The sequence below is a fragment of the Seriola lalandi genome, unplaced genomic scaffold (assembly GCF_002814215.2).
Source record: "Seriola lalandi dorsalis isolate HSWRI2012SDOR001 ecotype SW California unplaced genomic scaffold, Sedor1 jcf7180002054559, whole genome shotgun sequence".
NCBI lineage: Eukaryota > Metazoa > Chordata > Actinopteri > Carangiformes > Carangidae > Seriola > Seriola lalandi.
The window spans coordinates 937,946-964,976 of record NW_019525112.1 but is presented as its reverse complement, the minus strand read 5'-3'; the positions used below and the strand labels follow the sequence as shown (position 1 = coordinate 964,976).

The 27,031-nt window shown below is 41.8% G+C and overlaps 1 protein-coding gene across 1 annotated transcript in view; it reads right to left on the bottom strand.

Moving 5' to 3' along the window:
• Window positions 1-26,724, bottom strand: part of nalf1b (NALCN channel auxiliary factor 1b) — a 77,296-nt gene extending 50,572 nt beyond the window's left edge. Inside the window, exon 1 of the mRNA XM_023415961.2 lies at window positions 25,414-26,724. Coding sequence (XP_023271729.1) covers window positions 25,414-26,145 — 732 coding nt within the window. The 5' untranslated portion in view covers window positions 26,146-26,724. The remainder of the gene's footprint in view (window positions 1-25,413) is intronic.
• Between the last annotated feature and the right edge of the window lie 307 nt (window positions 26,725-27,031).

Genomic DNA, 27,031 nt, shown 5'->3' with positions numbered 1-27,031 from the left:
TGTATCTTTTTTGGACCCAGTGTGATATTCTCACATCACAACATGCTCGTTGAAAAGAGAAGAAACATTCTCACCTCTGTCTCAACATCTATTCCTGAAATCAGACCGATTTAAGAACCGGCAAACGCTCCGCGGAAAAGAGATGTTTTAATCGTCGTTTTTTAGCAACAGTGTCAAAAACTTTATTTTTCCAAATGCCCTCTTTTTCTGTCTCTCGCTCCCTCTCACACACAAACAACACACATGTTCACTGTCTTCTCTCTCTCATTGCTCTTCCCCAGAAGCCTGAGGTAACTGGCATTTCTATGGTGTCTCTCTGAGGAAGGCAACACCTCCCACTGCTTTCCTCAATCCTGCTCTTCCGTCCTCGATTATTCTTACCTCATGTCCTTGCTGTCTCAATCCTCGGGTCTCTAGGCCCTATTTTTGAGCTTTGACAGCCAAAGTTGTATATTCCTTTACCTTTTCTTTATTTTGAAGGCTTTGCTGTGCACCGAAGTGGGATAACAGTAGGGGTGTATCATTAGCGGTCCATTGGGGTTGCTGCATTTCTAGTTTATAGCGTAGGACTGTGCTTTGCATTTTGTGCTTCCACCTGCTCGAACCAGCACAAACGGTGCACTCAACAGAGCACAGAAGTGTTTGGTTGCATTAGAGTGAAGAAAAAACGATAATTTACCCAGTTCCTGCATGTGTAGCTACGCCATGCATTTTATTTTCACTTTGACTATGAATCAGAAAACACATTCAGATTTATACAGCAGAATGCGAAGTCAATCCAATTATGCCAGCAGTGTAGACGTGAGATAAATGGAAGGTGGGTGATTCGATCTCCAGCTTTCAGCATCAGGCTGCTATAAAGTCTCGCAAAACTGAAACTTAGTGTAGGTCGAAATAATGATTTAAATAACAACAGCCATCATAACCATACAGTAGCTCAGTTGTACTTAACATATGTTCTAACATTTCTGTGATTGCAAAACTCCTGGGCTGTCAAGATGGTTATAGTCAATTTGGGCTGCCCTACAAAGAAGCATGAATCAGAGAAGATGACTTCACCCTGTTTTCCTAGCTTGAAAAAGTTTCTTGTTATGCCTTTAAGAGTCTTTTACAAAGTGTGTGTTTTTTTTCTGTGTACACTTCCAAAAGCAATTGTTTACCTGCCTCCTTGTGCTCACCTTCTCTCTGGAAACGTATCACCAGAGGTTGGAATAGAGAAGAATCTCTGCTGTGATACGTGATGTGCTAGAGAAAAATCATCGAGACACTTGCTTTGCTTAAATGTGAAGGAGGCATTTCTTTTCAGAAGTCTGCACTTCATGACTGACGAGTCGTGCACAAAGGAAACTGTCAATTAATGTAATATATAAAGGCTTATGTGGGACGTGCATTGCTGTGTACCACACTGTGTTTTTGGGCACTACCACTAGAGGCTTTATTTTACTACAATAATTATTATTAGAATTATTTTCAGCCCCATATTACCTATGATTGCTCTATGAATCACTGCGTTTCCAAATAAAATCACACATCATAAAGCATAATTAACATAAAATCTGAATTTGACTTAAAAGTAGGGGGATGCATAAATCAAATTTTTTGTTACCCAAAACCAATTCTGACTCTAATAAACAGGGTATCTGCCAATACCAATCCAACCACAGAGCCCTTTTTTTCCCAGATTAAAAATCTATATATTTTGTTTTCATTTCTGTTTTAGTTAACATGAAGCCAGAGATTGCTGTACCACTAAAACAGAGTCAGCACTTGAAAGTGTTGGACTGTTGTATATCCACATTATGACTCCGAACATCCTGTGGAATAACAAAGTTTTCTTATAGGAGAAGGTGTGCTGGACTTTCATTAGAATTTTTAAACTTTTTCATGGTGGGAGAACGCTTAAAGGAGCTGATATAATGCTGATATATTACTGATACCAGACTGTAGCTAACCTCTAGCTATGTTTAATAATGGAGTACATCATATTTCACACTCTATCCAAGTTTACCTGGGTACACCACCTACCTCTTGCCGCAAAGATACAAAAAACAGCACCTTAAACAGCACCTTGTTCCAAAATACTTGCGCTCCTTTTTTCTTTTCTTTTCTTTTTTTTCTTCCTGCATCCACTTTCTCCTGTTTAGTGTGACTGCAAGAGAACTGCTCAAGTCCTGGTACTGTATTTGTTGTGAAGTGGAGGCCATCGGAAATAGGCTGGTACAGTAAGTGATGACTGTGCCGGCCACAATGACACCCATGAGCCTAGAGCTACAGCACACTCGCTCAGAACGTAGCACAGTCTCTAATTAACTAATGAAATATTAACCACCTATTCATTCTCCTTCTATTCTGTCTGCCTCCTTCTACACTTTTCTCTGTGTTTCTTATTACCCATCCTCTTTACCCCCATTTTTCATGTTCTTACATGCTGTACAGAAGAAGTCAAACCTCTGTAAAATGAAGTAGAGATACAAGATGTTCATGCGTATTCCCTGCTCTCATTTTCCATGCTATTGATTTAACACTACAATGTCATGATTTATAGGAATAAAAAAACACAGGTGTGTGTGTGTGTGTGTGTGTGTGTGTGTGTGTGTGTGTGTGTGTGTGTGTGTGTGTGTGTGTGAGTGAGTGAATGCATGTATATGCAGGCATGGCTGTTTGGGTGTTCAAAAGCAATTTTCTTACATGCCCATAAAATATGTTTTAGCAAAGATGGAGGAAAACAGAAACATTTTTTAAAAAATCTTTAAGAGCCACAATATACACACACACACCCAGTGCACAAAAGAGCCACATACACACACACAAACACACACTAAAGGACAGCCACTAGGTCCATGTGCTGCTGTGATATTGGCAGCCCGGCTCAGTGCCTATCAATAAAGCTCTGGAACAGGCCAGGGGGCCAGGACCCCATGCTGTTCTCCCAGGTGCCTGATCTATATTAAGGTGGGTTTCCAGACCAGCTGAGCCAGCAGGGGGTGCAGAGCGAGGTGAAATGGGGCGGCCTGAACAGTAGTTGGCTACCTCCTGCAACGACTCTCTCAAAGGAAAGCACTTATCAGCCACACAGACACAAAAGAGCAAGCGGGTTAACACATATTGCCAGAAATTTTCAAGTCTTGTGGCAGAGACTTTGGGAAAGGAAGGTAGTGACAGCACCAAGCGAAGCATCACCAATTAGTGTGTTCATGACGGGAAGTGTAAAAATTACAGCATTGTAATTTCATTTATAATTGGTTTGTTTTTGGATGTTGTTGTTGTTGATATCTGTTATCCACACTATGCTCGAAACCTACTCTAAAATATTCCTACATACCTTAAATTCTCAAATAGCATTGAATCCTCTTCAGCATCTTCCTCTTCCTGTTTTATCCTTAGAAAACCTGCATGTTTGTGTGTTCCCTCAACAACCCTGTTGCGCTGACGTGTGATGCCGAGTACAACCAGGGAACAACTAATACTCAGGCTCTCTGCTGCCTTTCAGGACAGTGAGTTTATATTAGGTGACAAAGCTCCTGGTTCTCTCTCCTTGAGCCCAGAGAGAAAAAGTCCTTGATTTGAAACAGGTTTATATTAGACAGGCTTATTCCTAATACTTTTTATGCCTCCGTGCCGGAGACAGCCATGGCCGGAGGCATTACGTTTTCTTTTTGTCCATCCATCCGTCCCATTCTTGTGAACGCGATATATCAGGAACGCCTGGAAGCAATTTTATTACATCTGGCACAAATGTCCAATTGGGATCAAGGATGAGTTGATTAGGATTTGGCAGTCAAAGTTGAAAGGTCAAAGTCACTGTGACCTAACAAAACACCTTTTTGGCCATAACCTAAGAATTGAAACGCAAATACACCCATCTGCCTGTGTCTTGAGTCCCATCATGTACCATACACACCAAGCTGTTAAAAACTGCTATCAACAACTCTACCCAAAAAAAGGAACCTGTTATGTTTAAACACAAACAGTGTGTTCAGGTACTACAGTGACATATGGTCCTTTTCTTCTTTACAGTGTTCTCATTTCAAGAATTATTCTTCCCAGTAGCAAGGCAGTATCACTGAAATATTCAGCAGGGGCTTTGTCACCTAATATAAACTCTGTGTCCTGAAAGGTGGCAGAGAGAGTGAGTATTGTGTTGTTCCCTAGCCTGCTCAGTTGTTTTCGACATTATTCACAGATGCCACATGGTGTAGAAGAAACACACAAATATGCAGGTTTTCTGAGGATAAAAATGAAAATGAAGATATTACAAAGGATGAATCATGAGGACAAGAACAGGAAACACTGTATGTTGGTGCTTTGCCCTGTTTTTAGTGATTGATTGAGCCCAAGAACCATTAGCATTGCTAATGTAATTCAGTGTTTCTTTTTAAAACATTAACTCATTGAATACAGCCGCACCGTTTACTGTTCACTCTCTCCAGCTGTAACAGAACTGTATTTAGAATAACTGCTAATACAAACCAAACAGTTTCTACTGCTGGTGCTTCACATTAAAAGCACTTGCCAAACAGAGGGTGGTTTTTAGTGTGAGGCAGTAATACAATATGTATTTGTCACTGAGATTAGCACTGACAATGACTGAGCATCAAAAAAGCACCCACAAAGCAAACAAGCCATGGTCATTTTCTACATTTTCTTTTTTTTCAGTGGTTCATTTGAAATTTGAAATGATATTATATTATGCTTGTATTGTGTTTTCATGTTGTTTTTCCTGATGCTATACTTTCTTCGCATTGTTTACTTATCCTGTCGTCAAATCAATTCATAGCTCAACATATTTCTGCCACCATTTTGTACTTGTTCACATTATGTCCATGGACATTAATAATACTTTTTGCATGAGTCACAGTGTGCAGACTTTTGTCTTATGTGTCAGTTTTTATGTTCTCATTACACTAAAAAAAGAAGAAGAAAGTTGAGGCTATTTCCTCACATAATTTAATAGCTTGAGCAGTGCTTGCCAACTTAATGAATTTCTTGTTAGATTTCATTGCGTCACGGAGAGGTGTTTCGAATATTTTGTCCACCCTATTTATATATCATTGTGAAAAGGCTAAATATTAACCACCTCTCAGTATAACATAGTTCAACAGGACCACAAACCGCCACCTCCAAATAAGCCTTAAGAGTTGAATCAACATCGCTCTAAAATGGAACATTATAACCTTAAAGGAATTTATTTGGAGTTGGAGTTTGGCTGTTGCTACACGGTGTTAGCATTAACAGTTGTTTACTTAGCAATCTGCCAAAGAGCTTCCGCCATTGTTGCATTTAAAAGAGAAGAGGTTATAACAAGCCCTCCGAGCAGTGCCACTTGGACTCGGTATCGGAAAGTGACGACACGGGCCGATCAGGCCGTGGCTACCTGGTTAGCACGCTAACTTCAGTAGAGGATAAGAAGTGATAGAAATAAAAGCAAAACAAGAGGGTTGCTTTCGGCGTGTTGAACTCTTCTAGACTGGTCCTTTAAAGAAGCTTTTTGTAAATTTTGGTATTGGCACATAGCCAACGTTAGCAGCTATTTACTTGCACATTGCAAAATTTCAGAGAAACGTTGATGAAATAGATGCTTTGTGGCCAGTTAAGACTCCATTATTCAGTCTTCAGCCACAAGGTGCTTCATTATCATGGTGACAGTCTATGGCTTTCAGTCCTGTGTGAGATTATACAAAAGGCTGATTATAAATCCAAAGGGATTTAAGACCCACGACTGATTTGAAACTATGATTGTAATAGTTTTTAACAAGCCAGTCATAAATGTTCAGCAAAGCCCATGGAAAAGCTCTCATATTCTCCTCTCCCTCCCTCTCTCTATCAGGAACACCTGGAACGGACAAAATCTACCTTTCATCACCAGAGGTTGATAACATCGGGCTTCAGAGAGGCCATGCTGACACAGGACAAAACATACACAGGTGTGCAGCTGACACTGACTCTGTCTCCCTCTCTCTCTCTCTCTCTGTTTCTGAGTAAAGCAACAAACACAAGCACACACCGCACATTGTGCACACACACACAGGCACTTACATGGGTAAACCTCTGACAGTTAAGGGGGAAACCTTACAGAAGCTGCAGGTGTGATATGTCCAGCTGCTCTAATATCATCTGTCACAGAAATCTCCGCCGTGTGGAATCGTATGACCTTTAATGTAATAGGTTGCAGTATTGGTATAGTTGCTCTGAAATATTCTGACAGCCAGGCTTACGTAAAAATTGGACCACCAATATGTCCAGACAGACAGGCTACTGTTGAACACACAGAAAACAAATGAATTTCATATGGACCATGCATCTTGGCTGTAAAATATCAATATGAACCAGCAGCTTTGCATCTCTCACTCACTGAAGCGCTATCTATCAATTTGATCTCTTTCATATATGGCAGAAATCACATCATGAATCACAAGACTGAAGTTCCTGTAACTGCCTCACTTAACTTCATATATTTGTCAACAGTGTGGTCAAACCCTGGTGGTTTTCCTATCTCCTACATCTACAGAGCATTCAGAAAGTATTCACAACTCTCTCTTGCTATGCTTTTTTCTGCCTTGTACTATAATCCTTTAAATTCATTTTTCCCTCATCAAATATACTCTGAATTCCCCATAATGACAAACTGAAGAACAGAAATTTAAAAATTTTTTGCAAATTTATTTTAAAAAAAGAAATGAAATATCACATTGGCATTTTCTTTAATTCAAGCAACTAACCAATCTAAAAATCAATAAAGGAATCATTTCAGACCTATTGATTTTCCCTAGGGCCCCCTTGGAGATTAATCCAGCTCTGACACTAGTTACTTTTTGTTATTTCCACAGCTGCAAAGAGCACAAAGGTTGTACGTTTAATATCTATTATTTCACTTGGATTGGAAAGCAAGTGTGATGTAGCAACAAGCCTCCAGCTTGTTGCTACATCACACTTGTGGACTGCGGGGAAGCACAGATGGAGCTTTGACATTGGTGGCAGCAGGGAACCAAAGTGTCATTCACTGCAGTTACAGCGAAAAGACATGACATGTACTGTATTTTCAATACCCTTCAGTTTCATGATCATTGGTTGATAGGAATACCTAGTGAGTTCCTTGGCTAGAAGCTGTGACCCAGTGTGATGTGGAAATTATAATTATAATTATTTTCATTCCTGAAGTTACACTGAAAGCTCACACATTCATTGAGTGTGTTGCTAGGTAGGTAAGTTGTATTAAGTAGTCAGGGAAGCAGTATTCAAGAAGTATTGTGACACTGTTGTTGGTATTTTGTTATTATGCTGTTGTACTCACGCAAACCTGAAATTCTAGGTTTTACAGTTACCAAACTATGGTTCTGAGCTATGTTTCCAAATATATTTTGCTTTCTTTGTGATGAGGAACGTTGTCGGTGTTAATAATACCATGTCAAATTTTTTACTGGAAAGTTGCCCAATCTCAACAGGTAGAAACATTGTGCAGCTATCGTTGTGGAGAAATACTGTTCTTATTGAATCAGAGAGCAATTTTATCACTTTCACCTGTTGTGTTTGTGTGGAAACATTTTTCACATGCTCTTTATGTGCTTGTATTACTAAAGTAGCAGAGGAACAATAAAAAACAAAGCCCTTTTATCCCTCAGAATGATTCATTTGGTAAAGGCCCAGAAAGACCATTTAAATTTTAACTTCATTTTCCACATTAAATATTGACGAAACTGATATCAAACATACTGAAAGTGAATGTTCAGCCGAACGCCCTTGTATTGCAGGATTAAGTGTTCCATCTTGAATGCATTAACCTTTATTAATTTAGAAAAAAGTTTTCTGTGGTCCATTTATAGAACCACTCTGACTGCATCAGCTTAAATATGGCTGGTTAAAATTTTAAAAAGGCAGAGCGAAAGCATACATTTAATGAACTCTGTGCACACATACTGTAAGACATCTTCCTTCTTTCATTTGAAGAAAGGAGGAAGACTGCTTGGGTTCCTCACTATGACACCTTTCTGGCCCATCATCGATCCCCATTAAATCCCTCCATTCCAAACCCTCATCACCCAACAACCACACACATACACAGACTGCAGCATACTGACTGATTTGGATATTTAATAGTGAAAATACAAAAAAGTTCCCACTCTACTGTATCTTCAGTCATGACATTTGCTGTATAGCACCTCATTGAGCTGGACAACGATATGCAGGAGGATCCCACGTCATGTAGAAGGGGAAATATGTGAAGGATAACAAAGTTACAAAAAAAAAAAGTTACAAAGAACAGCACAAAAAATTGAAACAAAAGCAAATAATCTTTGATGATTATATTAAGTTATATCAAGTAAGAGATTCAAGTTAGTGGAGGGTAGATCAATCCCAAAAGTATTGACACTAGTAATACAAAAAAAAGGATCCCTTGTGTTAGATCACACGCATTTGAATTAACAGAGAATCGTAAAAGGACATGCCTCGTGAGGACGACTACTGGCAAGTGGTCATTAAAATACATGCAAAAGTTAATGAGGCATCTTCTTCGTAAATCATGACACATTTCTCTCCATTGTATGAGCAGCTTAATAAAATTAAAATTACCAATATGAGTATTGGACCTGGTTATTATTTGGCATTAGATCAAACCAGCCCATTTTTTATTGCCCATCCCACATCCATTTTCAGAATACATTATAGAGATCCTGTTTATTCAGTATTGTTTTCCTTTGTGTAGTAAAAGTGGTGAGGCAACTAAGTTCAATTAGTTATAAATATTACTGGAAATTACAAGTATGGGAAACTGTGCTGTGAGTAAAAGTGAAGTGTCTGCATGTTTAAGTGAAACTGTACAGCTGAAGTGGTAAAATGATGCTGTAACAAGAGCACCACTTAACAGGTGAGCATAGTAGTAAAACACTGTGGTTGTCATCAAGCTAACTCTACATGACTAAGTGAACCTGCTTTCGCCCTCATTTACCTCTACAAAAGGGGAATACTATTACCTCATATCATTACGCTGGCTGCTAGTAAGAGCTCTCTCCATTTGGTGACCGTATAGAGGGGCCAATTTAGTATTATGCAGCCCAAAATAATAGAAGATATCTGTTCATAAAGTCAAAGTAGCCTAAGCTTTATCAGCTTGCTTCAGCTTCCTGTATCCATTCTTTAATTTCAGCCACAACTCAATATTCAACTGCAAAACGACAGCCCTGGGCTTTCAGTACCCTGCTTCCTCACCCACACATACACACATATACACATCATCAACAACAAAAACGACATGGTCTCAGCCCAAAGGCCAAATAAGATATCTATTCGTTTCAACACCGACATCAAGTCAAGGCCAGCTACTGAATATAAAGCTTATTTGCTGTAGAGCTGGCATCTAGGATGCTATTTAATGCAAATTATAGACCCCATTTCTTCCAGAAAAAAATGAACTCTGTAGCAGCCAAGTTCAACTGCAGGTGCCGAATGTTCATTCCCTGAGCTTCACTGTTTGTCTCAGCCCCTGACCCTGGAAATGTATTCTTTCTCTCTCTGTCTCTGTTTCTTTCTTTCTCCCTCTCCGTTGTTCCTACTGCAGAAAAACTGCAGATCTGCGTCACCAAGGACACAAGAGACAAGTCTGACGGATCCGCTATCACTCTCTTCACTCTTCTTCTTGCTCTCACTTTTTGCTGCCTTTTTCAATAAACCTGTCTTTTTTTAAGAAAGAAAATCATTAATTCAGGGACAACCTCCAACCAGGTCTGTGCCAAATTTACTTCCCACAGCTAAGAACATGGGAAACCTGGCTCTGCCCATTAGCATGCTAACACTAAATCCAGGCAGTCCAGACCAGCTATGAAGTGTCAGTTTCCACTCTTACACAGTAGTAAGACCATGCTTGATTGGCTTGGATGGCCTTAAAGCACCCAAATATCCTCCATGGGATATAGTTCCTGTACACAAGAGATGATTAGCTCTGTGTTAGCATGTTAGCATCACCCCCAGCCCCCAAGAGCAGCTAGCTTGTATGTTAGCATGCTAAAGAAAGCGAGGATGCTAAGTGTTAGAGGGCGATTAGCTGGGATGTATGAAATCAGACAGAACCAGCCTGAGCTCAGATGCCCATATGCTCCTCTTGTCCACTGCACTCACTCACTCTGGTTGTTTTACTTAATATGCATGCTGCAAACAACTCAGGTTAACTTGGTGCGGAGCGCTCATAGCCGTGCTTATTCAAACACCATTGAGAGGTGGGTCGAGGCTTGTAGGATGGAAATAGGATGCCAATATCTATCTTCTTTTCTCGTCGGAGGATGAAAAACAGCAGCACAGGCAGCCTCTCTGATTACAATAGCAGCAGTAGACCTTGTACTGTACAGTAACTCACTTACTGTGGTTTCCACTCAGTAAAACGGTCTACACCACATCTTTCACTCAATTCCAACCCGTAACCATAGCAACCGCTCTCTTCCTTCTTCCCAACTATTCCTTCTTTCCACCTCTTCTTTCTCCTTCTTCCCGCCTTTCAGCAGAAGCTAGATCAAATAGTGTGCCTATAAACAAAACTGTTAAGTTATTTAATGAATATGTGGTGCAGCACGACATTACTTATTATTCCTCAGCTTTTTAATAGTGCATGCTCTTAAACGAAGAACTCATGTACTGTTTTATCTAATTTTGCCTACATGAGTAATGAAATTGACAGCACATGAACAACGACCAGGAAAAAATGAGGCGAATAGGTGCAAGAAATCATTCGTAATGTTAGGAAGATTTTACCCTCTCTCTCGCACACATATACACAGATATGGTGGGTAGATTTTGCTGCAGTGGATGTCTCGTTGGTATCTTCACAGTGACATTGGTGCTGAGTTACAGTGCTAATGAGAACTTTAATGTCACCCACACACAGACTCCTAGCAGACAGATTAGAGCTGTGATTACACTGAGCCCCAAGAACACACAGGAACACAATGATACACACACGCACACAAACACACATTACACGCCACATGCATGACCAAATCATATTCAAACATGTCGAAACATAAATGGATTTGAGGTTTCACCAGCAAAGACCTATAAAAGCACCATGTGCTCCACCTGCAATCTTCTTCCTCTGCTGCGGCTGCACTGTGCTACTGTTTATGCAGCTTCAAGAGGGAGAGACGCACACAAAGAAAGAGAGAGAGAGAGAGAGAGAGAGAGAGGGAGACTGAGCAAGAGAAATCCAGGCAGGCAGTGGAAAAGCACAGGGATGCACCAATTCAAACTTTTGGATCAGTTTTCGACAGTGGTATTGACCAAACTGAGCAGATCAGGTGTCAGCGACGTCACCGATCCACATGAAACACACATACGTAAGGGTACTGCTGATACTTTGCTACTTCCTGCATGTGCTTCACTATAAATACATTTTAACGTGACGGCAGTGACAGACATGTGAAACCAGAAGTGCTAACAATGACGATAGCCTTTAGTTATTATTACCAAAGATGTACTTTATTATCATTCATTATTCATTATAATATCATTTTAAAACTTTGCAAACTTTTGATTTAATACTTTCTATTACATGTTTAACAAAACTTGATAAAAAAAAAGGCACAGCTCCAAAAATGAGGTCTGAATCTATTAACTGCAACCGTTTTGCAACTAGAGTTGAAAACATTACTGGAGGAGTTAAGTTGTTTAGCATTAAGTCAGTTAAGTCGGTTTTGGCCTGGGGGAAAACAGAGCACGTGGTGAAGTGGTTTGCTGAAGAGATGTAGAAACATGTAACTCGTTGAGGGAAACCTATTCCTGAGGTCCGTGACAACAGTCATTGGAAAGCATGAACTGCATGAGTTAGACAAGGACATGATGATGTCTCTGCTGTCAGGAGGTTGATGCACTGAATGACACAACTTAATAATCCTGCTGAAAGTAGGCTATAAACATTTTCAAGGCCAGCAGTTATGGAGCAACATTATCATTCATTTGGAGTCATGTTTCTGGCCACCTGCCAAATATGCAAGTCCAATATTCATCCTCTTTTCGCTCTAATTTTGGTCTCTACCAACTCCTGAGGGAAATAAGTCATTAGCTGCTAAGTACTCTGCTGTGCTAGCTAGTGGCTTACCGTGTCTGTCTGTTGTTTGGTGCTGAGCACGTTGTGTACAGTGAGTTTGTAGATCTGGCAACCCCAGGAAAATGGTGAGTTGTAGATCGAACAGCTAAACAATGAGTTAATACTCACTATAAGGGTCTGTAAAGCCGAAGGGAGCTGCAGATTTGGAAAGAGAGCTGGTATTGGATTGGCTCTCAGAATCAGCAAGATACCCTCTGGTTGGGTATCAGCATTATAGTGGGGGGAAGAAAAAAAGTCAGATCAGACCATTCCCAGAAGAGAAAACCAGAGGCAGAGTTGACGGTGTGGTGGATTGGGGGAGGTGAATGGAGGACTGATAGAGACAGAGGGAGAGCTGAAAGAGAGAAAAAGAGAGACGGTGTTTCAGTCCTGCTGTCCTCTGTACAGCATGTGAGCCTCATCTTCCTTTAACAATCATTTCCTATGCCAAAGTTGTGCTCTCAGCATCTTGAGTGCCTTGACTCAAAGCATCAATCCCCATACTTCCCACCACCATCCCGCCCCCTATTTGTCCACTCTCCTACATGTGTCCAGCTCGCTATGTTTCAAATCATCATCAATTTTATTTTGTTGTCAATCTCTGACCCACCCCTCCCTTCTCTTTTTGTCTTTTCTTTCCACCTCATTTCTTCTTTTCTCTCGACGACGCCACCTCCCAATCCCTCCCGTCCGAAACCTCACCCCTGCTTTAAAATGGGAAATCAATAAGTCAGTTTGTGAAAGTCGCTCTCGTTCTCTCACTCTCTCTTTTCATTTACTCACTCACACCAGTGACACACACGTACAAACACAGTCACATATGCAGTGACATACCTTCCCTCGTAGCCCACCAGCACTGCTATTAACTCACAACAAACACTACATGTTGGAAATGTGGAAAATCAGGCAAATTCACATCTCCTTTTCATCCCGTCCGACTCCAAGACACTGCACTGCGGGAATGAAATAACCCACACAGCGGATTATACTGTAGGAATTATGCTCAAGTGCTGCAATGCATACCACAACTAACTGACATCAAGGACAAGAGGACACTCTGGAAAAATGAAGAGCCCAGGCATTTATTTGCCAATTGAAAGTGAGCACAATCGCATTTGAAAAAGTGGCTGATGAAAATAAATTTGGAAGCCCCTAGACGTGTTTGTTTTGCATGAGAAAAGACTTCACTTCCTGAAGCTTTTTAATGGAAAAACTGCAGTGGGGGAGACAGTCCCAAAAGGGGTAAGGGTAGTCCCAAACCCACAAATTCTGTCCAAACAGAATTTCTTTAGACAATTATAATCTGTTAAAAAGGCATCTCCACTTGACAGCTTGTGAAAACATGAATGATTACCAGTGTGTTAAAAAAGCCAGTTAAAAATCAAAATGTCTCCATTTTCAAAATGTCCTTCCCTGACCTTTCTATTTTTAATGTCTGTTCAATGCAGTAAGCTTTTTAAAGTTTTGCATGAAAATATTACAGTCTTTTCAATTGTATTTAACCCGTTCAAACTGTGGTTAGTTTGTTTTGTAGACCTTCAGGAATTTCCTTCTGCTATGCTACTGAATTTCTGTGCTCTCCAAAGAGCATGGCCCTGTAACTGTGGAAGCTACCATAAGAGTGCTAAAAGGGGGATATGGAGGGGTACTGTTGTAAATCCTGTCATAAAGAGAAAGGGTGGGAGACAGCTTTATCCAGCTAAGAGCCTGCACAGGAGGATTAGGGCTACAGGGAGCAAGCTAGTGAGAGGAGGGAGGGGGTTGAGGAACGGGGGCAGCGATTGTGTGATGGGTAACTGCCTTGATAAAATGAGAAGAGGCATGGAAGGGATGCAAAGAGGAAATGGGTAGGGGGGAGAAGACAGGGAGAAGAGAGTTGTGGAGAAAGTGCCAATATGAAGGTCAGAGTCTAAAGGATTACAGTGGAGAGACGATATCTACACCATAACACATGCATACCCTCTAGTTTAAGGCAAACACACAGATACAGTGCCTGCCTGGACACCACCAAAAGGCATAGTTTTATGTAAAGTAATAAAGTATTAAAGTATTGAATAGCTGTATTTTATCAGGTGCAAAAAAAAAACATAAATTCTGCATTATATATCAGCCGTTAAATATCTGCATCAGTCACTGAAAAACCCACATCAGTCGACCACTAGCATGGAACATTAATTGTAACTCGAGCACACATCAATGGGCCTCTGATCAAATGGTTCCTGAAATGAAGCAGTCTCTGGAGGAAACCTCAGGAACTAAAGAAGGAGCTGAGATTATGTTTTTGTTCGTTTGTTTCCATGACATTTCTATCCGTAACAATTAGACAGGTCAAGAAAGCATCAATCTAGCTTGAGATGTAATGTTTGCATGCTAAGAGACATGAATCATGGGTACTTTTTTGTTTGTGTTCCTGTGATGTTTTTCGAAGCAGACTGGGAGGAGGATGCACAGAGATGGAGAGGGAGATTTAGAAAACCAGAGAGGTAAAGCTGCCTGTGTCCAATGACCTCTAAAGTGTTTTTTCTTGTATACTGTGTAAGTGTATATATACTGTATATACTGTATGGACACTAGATACCACCATCGAGGGACATAAGTGTTCTAGTTATACCTCTGTGCTTTTGAAAAGTCAATGAGAGATGAATAATTTAGAGAATCAGTCGGGGCAGTTTTGCTACTGTAAAGCAAAACTGCAACAAAAGAGACAAAGCAGGATAGGTCTGCAGCATCATCCAAGTTGAACAGGTAGTTTCCAAGTAGGGAAAACACGGAAGAGAATAAAAAAAGAAGAATGAAGGATAACAGTAGCCAAGATGAAGTAAAGGATAAAGAAAGAGTGGCACAGCTGCAGTTGACAAATGACAGATGGGGCTGAGGACAAATGGACAAAAAGGTTTTAGACGAAGAGGGAAACTTCGGCAGGTGAAAACTCCCCCTAACCCTTCCACCATCCATCCACCTCACACACACGTACACACAAACAGCAGGCAAAAAACCATTACGAAGAGGTGCCGATAAGACCCTCATCATCAGGTCAAGCTCCCCTCCATTCCTCTTCTGTCTTGCTTTGTTCCTTTTCCACATTCTATCTGTACCCATCAATAACCTCTCTCTCTCTCTCTCTCTCTCTCTCTCTCTCTCTCTCTCTCTCTCTCTCTCTCCCCGCTCCTCCCCGCTCCGTCCACAATCAAATTACTGTGTCAGACTGAAGGTGGTGTGGGGGTGAGGATACTGCTCGCTTCAGCCAACTCACAAAAATCCTCACTTGGGCCAAACGTATAGGCCTGACATACTTAACATACAATCCTACTGTATATCACACACCAGAAAAGGCTGCTCAGCTGTGAGGTGGTTGCTAGGTGCCACTGGAGTAATGATGTGAATAATCAGCCTCTTTGGCTTCATAATGAGGGCTGTGAGGAGGACAACACAAACTCATTTGCATCAGTTTGAATGGAGGCGTTTAGTGTAATATGCTCTAAATGCTATTTTGGAGGCTTTTCCACCCCACCTGGAAAAAGCTTTTTAGGAGAAACACAGTCAATCACTCACAAACCTGCATTTGGAAATAACAAAAAGAAAAAACAACATAGATTTAAAAGAGTCTGTATCATACGCAAGCGGATGTTAGGCTGAGTGCAACCTTCCATCATGCAGCCCTGGAAACAACTACGAGACAGCACAATATTGTTGTCTGTATTTCTATATTTACCCGACAAGGATAAAAAACAATATCCATCATGACTGAAAACATTTAGATCAAAGCATAGCATTTTTTTCACACTCCAGAAAAACAAGGACAACTGTTCAAACCTTTCAAACCTGCTTTTATGTCTAAATGTCACCTCTGGTCAAATGAATATCAGGACGTTGAAGCTAGAGCTAAAACAATTCGTTTTTTTTTTTTAATGATATTGTCAGAAAGTTAATTGGCTGCTATTTGAATAATCGATTTGTCATTTCATTTTGGAAATTAAAATGGGCATTTTTCATTATTTTCTGACCTAAATAAGTTAATAATTAATCGAGCAAATAATTGGCTGATTAATCGGGAATGAAAATAATCTTTATTTTCAAGTTTACCACTGATGGAAAAATATATTTCAGCAAGCGTAAAACTTTTATTTTTCCAGAATGTTGAACTATTCCTTTAAAGCTCCTGTAACTCTCCATACTAAATTTATGACAGTTGACAATGGAAACAATTAGAATACAGCATCCCACTATGCCACCATGCCAACATGCACTCATGCGTGCACACGAGCTCTCGTTCAACAAATACACACACATTCATCCATTGATAGAAACACTAGCCTGATTAAAATGGGAAGGATTAGGTAGGACCAGGTGCTCAAATGAATTGTTTGTACCAAACCCAGGGAAAATACAGTATGTCAGGGGATCTGACACGCATCATGCTGCACACACCGCTGAGTATTCCCTCTGATCTAACCATTCATTTGATCACCTGATCACTGTCGGCCTCTCTCCTGTGTGTGTGTGTGTGTGTGTGTGTGTGTGTGTGTGTGTGTGTGTGTGTGTGTGTGTGTGTGTGTGTGCGTGCGCGCGTGTTTGTTGGTTGTTCTTTAGTATTACTCCTGTAGTGTAAGCTCAGTACATTTTGTGGTAGTTTATAGACATTGGGACTGCATGTTCATGTGCATGTCTTCTCTCTTCCCGTTCTGCTCTGCTCCCTCTGAATCAGGACACGCTGTGAGTGGCTGACGATGATGATGATGACTCAGTAATGTGAGAATGTCACCAGAGTCTGGGAACTGTGACTGGTTTCTGTCTCTCTGCCAGTGACGCTCACACTATAGCTTTTCTCAGCACACCTTCGCTGTTGCTGCTGTTTCTTTTTCTTGTTATCCTCTCCTCTCTTGTCTCAGACCTAATTTCACTGTCTCAAATGCAGATAAAATCCAAATGCAATTTAATACACTTTTGGTTACAGCCAGATCCCAGATCTGATTGCAGCTTTTTCACCAGAAGGTGGTGGTAAGAAAAATATCTTAAGCAGTTCAGTCGTATACTCACAACATTAGCATCTTAACTAAGACAAAAGTTTTGCTCATCATTGCAGGGTCTCACTCACACTGCTTCCTGATCACAGCTCTCTCACCCACATGGATCATTAGGTGTTTGTACTGATCAGGGATCAGTTAAATGCCAGTGTCCTCTATATGGCCTTATGCGTTGAAATCACTGTCCTACTTTCTTCCTGTTGCTTTTAATGTGACAGCTACATGGATGGTAATTTCAGTGTCACTTCAGATTCCATTATCAGGCAGGATACACCTTGTAAGTTGCTAATTCCACAGACCATTGAATGATGTACTTACACATGGGAGGACAAAACATCACATATGCATCTTGGAAAGATGGGACATTGAGGGGGCACTATCTGCAGTAGAAAAAGTAACTGGTACCAAGAGCGAGTCGAGTAGAGTGGACTCAAGTTCAGTCAGTGCCATATGGGGAAAAATGCTATGAGTCTGACTGTTGCTAAAATCTGTGATGACCTCAATTTCTGTGAACTTTCATAAAAAACTGGAAACGATCAGCATGGTTAAAGTTAGGGTTTAGATGTTTTACATTTAGCTTAGATTTTGTCAACCCCAGGAGTTGTAAACAGCTCAAAAGGAAGTGCCGCCTCAGAAGTCAAGCTCAGGGGAACAAACTCCTCTATGAGAGCAGGAAGTGCTTGGAGATTTGACATAAAAAAACAAACAAAAAAAAAAAAAACAGCATGTTTAAGACAAATCACTTCTCACTTGGAAAAAAAAAGGATGAGAGCTGGTGGGTGTAGCCGGGGGAGGTGACAAGAAGCTGCAGTCAACTTGAACGATATACGGCAGCATCAGCAGTGTATGCAGTAAGTCACGTACATTGATCACAACCAGTTATTTATCAGCATAATCTATCATTCATAATTGAGATGCCTTTACCTGCAGCAGAGATTGTAAATGAGGTGTGATGTGCTGCTCCATTCCATTTCTCATCCAATATTTACAACGCCATTAAACAGCTTACTGACATCACTCTAAAAATAGTGTCTAAAGAGCACGCACTTGCACTTTACGCTCTATAAATGGCTTCCACAGAGCTGCTTCAATGAAGTTCTGATTAAATGGATTCCATTTTTATCAATGACTCATCCCACTGAAAAGCCCATTTCTCTTCCTTGCAAATAAACAATTCAGTCTACAGATCAATGTCATGCTTACAGAGAGAGCTGGATTTACATGTGCATTGCAAAACAAAGGAGAACCTCAGACCAGAAATATGAAACAGAGCAGGGCTCTCTTGGTAGCACTGGCATATCTCAGGTTTGTGTTTTAAAATCGGTCTCCTTATACTATTGATTTTCTTTATTGCAGTTGTCACCTTCCTTTTGTTCACCATCAAGTGCAAAATCTCCTGCACAGAAGCATCCTGGGTATTGTTCTAAAGCCATGCAGATGGTGAGCACTTCATATAGATATGGTCTGTTAAACATTTGAAATCATCATTAGCCTGAATAAATAAATGCCTGATGTTTACCGATTTTATGTCCCCAGCTTTTAATGCATTTTATATGGAGTCAGTTATCGATAGCAGCCATTTCTGCTCTCTCTCTCTATCTTCACATTGTCACAGAAAATCAAACATAACACATCACCCACTCAACAAATCATTCATGTGAGCACAACAGTGAGAAAGAGGAGAGGAGAGACCAGCAGGAAAAAAAAAAAAGTCATCAATTGTTCATGTCATAGATCCGATTGAATTGGATGCATTTAAAAGAACTCATTGCAACTTTTATCTCTTTGTGAGCGGAGCCGGGCTGTGGCAATCGGAGAATTACTGGATGCATGGAGCTTGTTCTTGCACACAGGCACAAAACACAGTCACACACACGTACATCGGACAAGCACATACTGTAGTCTTTGACTTTTTTAGCAGACCCAACCAGTACCCACGCACCAGAGAAACAGGACATCACTCCTCCAGATATTAACTGAGTGAGGATAAGGATTTTTACAGAGTAGTGGCCTACAGATGAGAGGGAGGGAGGGAGAAGGAGAGAGAGAGAGAGAGAGAGAATATGGAGAGAAAGAAATGGGTGTGGATGTGTTGATAGGAGCTGAAGCCCATGGCAGTGAAGGAGGGAGCTGTACGGTCTCGTTGTGCTGCGTAGATGGGGAATAGAGGACGACGAGGAGGCGTTTCCATGGGAGTGCTGCTGTGCTCTTCTCGAACAGACGCATTCCCTTATCTCCTGCCTGGGGAGAAACAAACACTGGCAGCTCATATGAAGGGGAGTTTCCCTGGATCTATTTGAGCTGCGTAGAGAAGCAACAGAGCCCTAATTGAATTTGAGAGAGAGAGAAAAGTGCAGAACTTGCAGTGGGGCCATGCTGTCTGTGCTGATAGCAGAACAATATGTTCATTATGTACTGTGTTAAAGCCCTTTTTAATCATTTAAAAACTGTCAGTTTTAACAAATGTGCAAAGTAACAGAATATGCATTAGATTAAAACAAAAAGTGTTTTCAGAAACATATGTTGTGTCTTCTTATAGTGTTACTATGTCTAGTCCTCCCAAACTTGTAATGTTGTAGTCTTGTAATGTAAAATGTAAGATACGGATATAAATACTCTTTTATATACGTCTATTTTGTCATTTTGAGCTAAAATATAAGGGCATAGTGTACATAACACTTTGACACATGGGGCTATAGCTTAATGCACTGCATAAAACTCTGATTTTGATTTGTCATTTGTCATTTTCAGCTACATGGCAGTGGGGCTCACTGTGATTGGTCGATTATCTTGACAAATTTTGGGAAGACTGGCATGAAATTTTGCTCAGCCATTTACGGTAGCCTATTGACTCTGCTGATCATCTGACTTCTGACATCACTTGCACTAGTGCCACCAGAAGGTTGACGCTTGTGGTTCACAGTGGAACATTTCCACAATTCTTGAATGATGATGATGATGATGAGCTTTTGTTTTGAACTTTGAGCTTTCTTCAAATGATGAGGAATCAACTTAATTTCTCAACGTTTATGCTAAACAGAAAGATTGGCAAATGTAAGCATCCACAAGTCCATTACAACTGGAATACGCAACACAACATCACCAACTGAGGAATATCATGTAATACGATCAAAAGCTCCAGAACAGCTACTGATGGATCTTGTGCTGAGATTTGTTCCAATATCAAGAATGAACTTTCACTCTCAACTATTGGCTGGATTGCCATGAAATTTGGTACAAACACACAACAAACTGTAATCATTTTGATGACGCTCTAATTCTTCAGATGGCGCCATCATCAGGTCAGAATTTCACTGTGTCCAGTACTTTGAATTATGACCCAATACCTGAAAAACTTATGCTTCAGCTGCACTGTGTGTTTAGTGCTCCTGTAACACAGAAACCTAAACAGCTAAATTAAATGAAGGCTCAACTGAATAGTCTTGTAGAAACAGAGAGTGATAGAGGAGAGGTGATTTAATAAGCATAGGGCCAGAGAGGCTGGGTGAAGGAGCACACAGTGGGATCTGTGTGGACAGGACTGTAATTGAAGGGGAAGGAAAGGACCTTAACCTAGATCAGTATCTATCACTCCAGCCAGAAAAGAGAGCTCAACACTCATATATTTCCAGAGAGGGAGAGAGAGAGACCAAGGCCCCCAATGGTAAGTAAGTCCATAAGGAGGAGGGGTGACGAGTGGAAGTGATGTAGAGACAGATACTGGACGTGTGTATGTGTGATGTTGGTTCCTCAGAGCTCTGACACTGATGGGAGAAAGACAAAGAGGGAGAGGATGTGAAAGTAAGCGAGAAACAGTGATGGATAGAGGGAGAAAGGACATCAACATGTTGAGACAGAGCCCTGGAGACACAGCCACCAGAGAAACAGAGAATTATGGGAGTGCAAATTAAATTACACCGGAAGGGACAGTCAGGTCTGGACCTGCAGGAAACACTGCATATGGGGCTCTGTGTGTGTGTGTGTGTGTGTGTGTGTGTGTGTGTGTGTGTGTGTGTGTGTGTGTGTGTGTGTGTGTGGAACATATAGGTACATATAGAGATCAAAAGGTGTAAAGAACACAAGGGGAAACAGCGAAGGAAAGAGAAAAACAGGAAGCAAAGGGAGAGTTACAACATACGAGTCTGCAAGACTTTTGCCAAGCACGAGCACATAAAAACTAGATTTGTATATGAGACAGGAGAGACAGCTTTTCCACATCCCTCCTGTATAATTTGAGATGTTTTTTCTGTTGGTGATCTTGTTTGCTGCACAAGCCACTCTGCACCAAAGGTTCAAATTTCTTGAACACTGAAAACATTGACTGATCTGTGGCAGTGCAGCGATGGCTGAGGCGGAAGAGCCTTGTTTGCTCATAATAATGTGAACTTCCTTTCATGCTACCTGTCTGTATGCCTTTGTGTACACAGCCACGTTGTCATTCTTCTATCTCAAATGATGGAGGTCTGAAAACATCATATACTCAGATCCTAGCAAAGCTACTATAAACATGGTTCGTTTTTTTATTGTCCTGATGTTTTTAATGTCCTGAAATGAGTTCATCAGGGAGCAACTAGGTAGCACTAGGCTAGGTACTGCTGCCCCCCAACAATGTACATCAATAGACCTTTTTCACAGCAAACAGTTTGACTCATCATAGTAGGAAAAGCACAGGTGTTACTAATAACGTTGAACATTGCTCTGTTCTATTGGTGTGTGCCAGTAACAACAAGTCCTCCAGCCCTAATCAGCCATATATGTTGTTTGTTCCTACTCTCTGATACAACCCACAAGACCGTCTCCTAAATTAGTGCCCATATTGACGGCAGTACATATGCCACAGATAAACCGCTAAAAATCACTGCTGAAAAAAAGAACTGTGATGTGACAATACCATGGTAATGGTTTGGTTAGGTTTAGGCACAAAAACAATATGGTTAGGTTTAGGGAAAGTTCACAGTTTGGATTCAAATACTTACTTCACTAAAGTTAAAGCACCTTCGTCATCATGGTTACAATGATCAACACGACTGCAGTCGTGGTTAAAATAAACAACATTGACTATCAGTTAGCAACGGTTATGGGAGGACGGTCTCCACAGTGCGACTGTGATCCAGTGCACACAATGCCAGGACTCTGAAACTGAAACAGCTATATGGAATTCGGCCATCATTCATTTTATTATTGACACCTGTGTGTTCCCGGCTGTGACAAGTCAAAGTATCCTCAGTGAAAAAGGCCTATCAAACGATCTTGTTTGGGTTTAGAGTAATTTAATAGTAGAAGTGGTGGCTATGGTCTGGGACTGTTCATTTAGCAAACGATGTGGGATTTGTGCACACACTCCCGGGAAATGGAGCCTGGGAGCCACAAGTCAGAATCAGAACAAGAAACAGCCACAGCCACCACAGTTAAAGGCTGCATCTGATAATGCAAACTCCCTCCTCTGTCTGTGGCTCTCAACACCAAGTTCATTTGTTTCTTCTGAGGATGTAATTTTGAAAAAACGTGTCACCTAGTGCAACAATGCGAGCTTTATGGCACAGAGGAATAAAATCTATCAGGCTTGAGCTACTCTGACAATACTTGTTAGTGCAGTGGGATCAGGAAATTGTCATGTTTTGTCTTTTCATGAGATTTGTTGAATAAGAAAAGCACGATGAGAAAGCCTCTGTTTGTGTTTATACCACACATGATGGAGGTCTGTCACTGAAGCAATTCCTGCATCGGCCTCTTCTGATCATACACCTCAGCAAGAACAACCTCACTGCTTCAAATAGTTTATACTCTACACACCAGTTTGCATCATATCAAGGCCCCCCACAGCCGATTTAAGTTAATATCGCTCACGATAGAGAAACCATCTTAGCATTAAAAGATATTAATAACAGGCCCTCACACACCTTTTTGAAATCCTAACATAACTTTGCAAAAATGATTGTTTTATTGTCTGCAGAGTATGCCTCACTTGCACCAACCAGATATCCACACGTATGAGTCGTTTGCTTGCTTTGTAATGAATTTTGATTTTATTTTTCTGGTTTAGCTGACTGACAAACTTTAGTTACACGTCCCTCTCAGACAGTGAACGAGGCAGACTCAGTGCCACACACCATCCAGGTGAAAACTACTTTTCAAAGAGCAACCCACATTTGACATCTGTTCATAGTGACTGGTGGGCTGCTTATGTCTTTGATGCGTGCAGTATGTGTGTGTGTGTAATGTTTATATGTGTTGGCTAGATATGATATTTCCCACCTTCAACACAACATTATTTTTTCTATTACCTCCTTTAAATTCACCTCTTAATCTTACCTCACTTATTCCATTATCCCTCTTCCTTTGTTTTCAATTTATCGCCTACCTGTTCTTCCATCACCTAAACTTGTACAGCACTGACAACACTCATCTGCATCCTACACAAACACCGTGTGATCTTACAATTCCAAATCACTTAAATAGTTTGAAAAGAAAACATTGAGCTGTTGTTTAAAGTGAACAGGCCTGAGATTAGAGAAATAAAAGAGCGAAGAGTTAATAGTGAATAATTATTGTTTCAAGCTGTCTAGTATCTTTACTGTCCAACAGAGTGGTTCTTCAAAGAGCATTGGTTTGTGATGCAGGCCTGGGGTGCTGTGCTTTCACAAAGGTCATACGAACACTGAAGCAGATTAGCAATTCAGATTGGGCTAAAGGGGCTAAAAGGCTGCTGTAGCCCTGCCTGAGTCTTATTACATTAGCAATGAGTAGGAGTGCAAATGCACACTACTGATTAGATTGCATTAGAAGGAAGGCTATAAGATGTTATAGGAAATATATTCATGCACAAACATACAGCGCATACTGTATATATACATATATATATCTATTATATGCATGTACACACTGTCTGACAAACAAGCATAACAATAAGGTATGACTCACGGTTAACAATCATATGAACAGCGTACGATTCCAATGTGAAGGTTTACCCACAGTATATCCTCCCAGTAATTCTCCCTCTTCACACACACACATGGATTATCAGCACTCACGGCCCAGCTCCCTGACCATCTGCCCTTATACAACATCCATCTTGTAGAAACGACTTTGGGTTGAAGTATCTTTATTTGGGCACTTTTGAGGGAAGACTTCCTGCTTTTGAAAGTTCATCCCCTGACCTGTGTCATCATGTTGTCATGGTGATGATGCAGCCCTCCTGGCCTTAGACATATTTGATAAAAACTGTCATTTAAATTTTTTAAAAACCTTCATGTTCAAGATGGGAAAATTGGCCATGGGATGGTGCATCAATCAAAAACATGGTGCTGCAAAGGTGAAGAGTTGATCGGCCAAGCACAAGTAAAGCTTTAGATACGGTGTATGCAGCATGACAATGTGTGCACTGCATGTATACCAGATACAGTATAAGCCAGGCTCAACGTAAATCTCTGCTACCCTTGTAAGGCATATTCCCTACTGTCATTAACAATATCCCATGCTTTCAATACCACCGATTCTAAATCCTGTCCGTCTCTAAGGAGTGTTCAGCCAAAGAAGAGCTCATGAACACACCTGATTTAGCTAATCAGGTGGAGGGGGCAGAGCCTTTGGAGCACTCCAGCATACAACAAATGATACAGATTCAAGTGTAATTTAACCAATGTATCCCCATTGTTTCTGTTTAGAGATAGGTTTTCATTGTCCAGCACAGCTGAGTGGGCTTTGTAGCACTCAAATCAAAACCAAGTGTGTGTCAGTGTAGTTCATGTAAACCCAGGTGTGCAACGCTGCTGACAAGCAAAACATGTAGGCCTACTCCAGAGCCTGAGATATGTGCTCTAAGGCTGCCATGTTATTGGAACAACAAGCAAACTGGGGACAATACAAAGCCTGGATTAGGTGCAGAAATCGCTCCCATGCTATTAACGATATTGAAATGAGCACCACTCAACAGCCCTCTCTCCACTCGTCTCACAGAGCTGCAGTGCAAGCCTGGACCTTCCTCCAAATGTCAAATGTCACTTCCACAGTCACAGCTCAAAAAAGACTTAGAAAGCCTGAGAAGGTGAAACAAGGAAAATGGAGAGAGAAAATTGTGAATGGCTTGCAAGATTATCTCTTGACCTCTCCTCTGGTCCCTCCGTGCAGCTGTGCACTTGTGCAAACCCTGACAGGCCACATGATGCAGTAACTGCACAGGTAGCCCAATGGCAGCCTGAACTCAAAAAATAAATACCAATATACTGACAGATATGCCCAACGGTTGCCATGACGACTGTGAACCCACCCCCTTAAATGCACTGGCGTGTATGCGCGTGCGCGACCTGGCCTCGTTAGTCCTACCTTGCATTCCTCCATGCACGTCCTAACCGAGTATGCATCCGTCTCGTATTTCTGAACCAGCAGTTCAAACTCCCGGTAGTTCTCTTCCGCCTCCAGGTCAAGACGCTGATAAGCCCGGACACACTCGCTGCATCCCAGCAGATCCACCCCCATGGCCATATCCAGGGTGCAATTCAAAACGACCGGACTCGTAAACCCGTAAAACAAATCCAAAAGTGAGTAGGAATTACAAAAAGAAAGGTACAAATCGCTCAGATTCACGTACGCCAACTGTGTCCCCTTTTCCCCTCCACCGGAGAGGCCCAGGCACACGGTCTCCGCGTCCGTGAAAGTAAAGCAGTCTTTGGACAGGCTGTCAGGGTGACAGGCGTCCATTCGCCACAGAGATTTGGTAGAATTCCCTAGAAAAATAACATATTGCTCTCTGGCGAGGCGGTAGGGGTCAGGTGATGTTGGGGTATGGTGTCGGTGGAGGGAGTTTGGGTACTCGCCCATGTCCGTAATTGCAAGCCCCTCGTCCGACCGCTTGTCTCGGGTTCGCGTCAGTTTCGCCTCGGCACAGAACCACAAGTGATCAGAGAGCAGGACGGTGATGAACAGCAGAGAGGCCAGCGACAGTCGCCATCTCTGGGCCCGCTCCGACTCGGTAAATGGCTTCTCGTTCTCTCGGGGTGCAAACCAGTATTTTAAGCCTTCATCATGCTGCCGACGCATCCAAGCACCCCTGGTCATATTTTAGAAAAGTGCTGCCCTGGCCGACTCCACCGCGGGGGCTGCTCTGCCACAATACTCATTGACTTGGGGGGGAGATGGAGTCCGGTTGGTTCTCCTCTGTAACGGTGGGGTGCCGTGCCTCCGCCGGTCCAGGGCGCTCCTCTATCGCGCCCGCAGCAATTGGTGCTATTCCGATCCAATTAGCGCGCCCGCACACATTAAGCTTAGCGCTGCCGCATCCCGGTTCTCCATGGCTCTCCGGGGGGAAACGGCGTCCTCTTTGACCGCATGCCCCCCTCTCTCTTACCGTCCCTCCCCGGGTTTGTTCTCTCGTCGGGGGTGCAGGGAGACCAGCTGTTGCGAGCCTCTCGGTACTGATGCTGCGCGTCTGCCGCCGTTCGGTTTGCAGATTCACTTAAAGGAGAGCAACGAGCCCTTTCGATGCAGGCAGGCTGGTTTCTCTGTCCCGTACCTGGGCGGAAAGCCTAGAATCCTTTCTCCCGTTGGCCATTGTCATCTTGGACCGCGGTTAAGTTGCCGCCATGTTCGTCTTGAAACACTTTTTTGGAGAGCTGGGTCTGTTTGCGTCATCTCCATCGTTGCGATAGCTCCATCGTTGCGCAGTGGCGGAGCAGCTTATTGCCTATATGCACACACACACAAACACACACACACACACACGGAGAGAGGGAGAGGGAGCACTCGCACACATAAAGGTGGTTAAAGGTGTTTTGGCTATCCTCTCTGCTCTTCATGAGTAATAGTCGCCAGATATTGTCTTGGCAGGACACACACATACACACACACAGACACACACACTCACTTTTGGCGACATCTTGTTTTTGGTGCAGGAAAGAGATGCGAGTCCATTCACAAGAACAATAATGCAGTTAAGTCATCACAC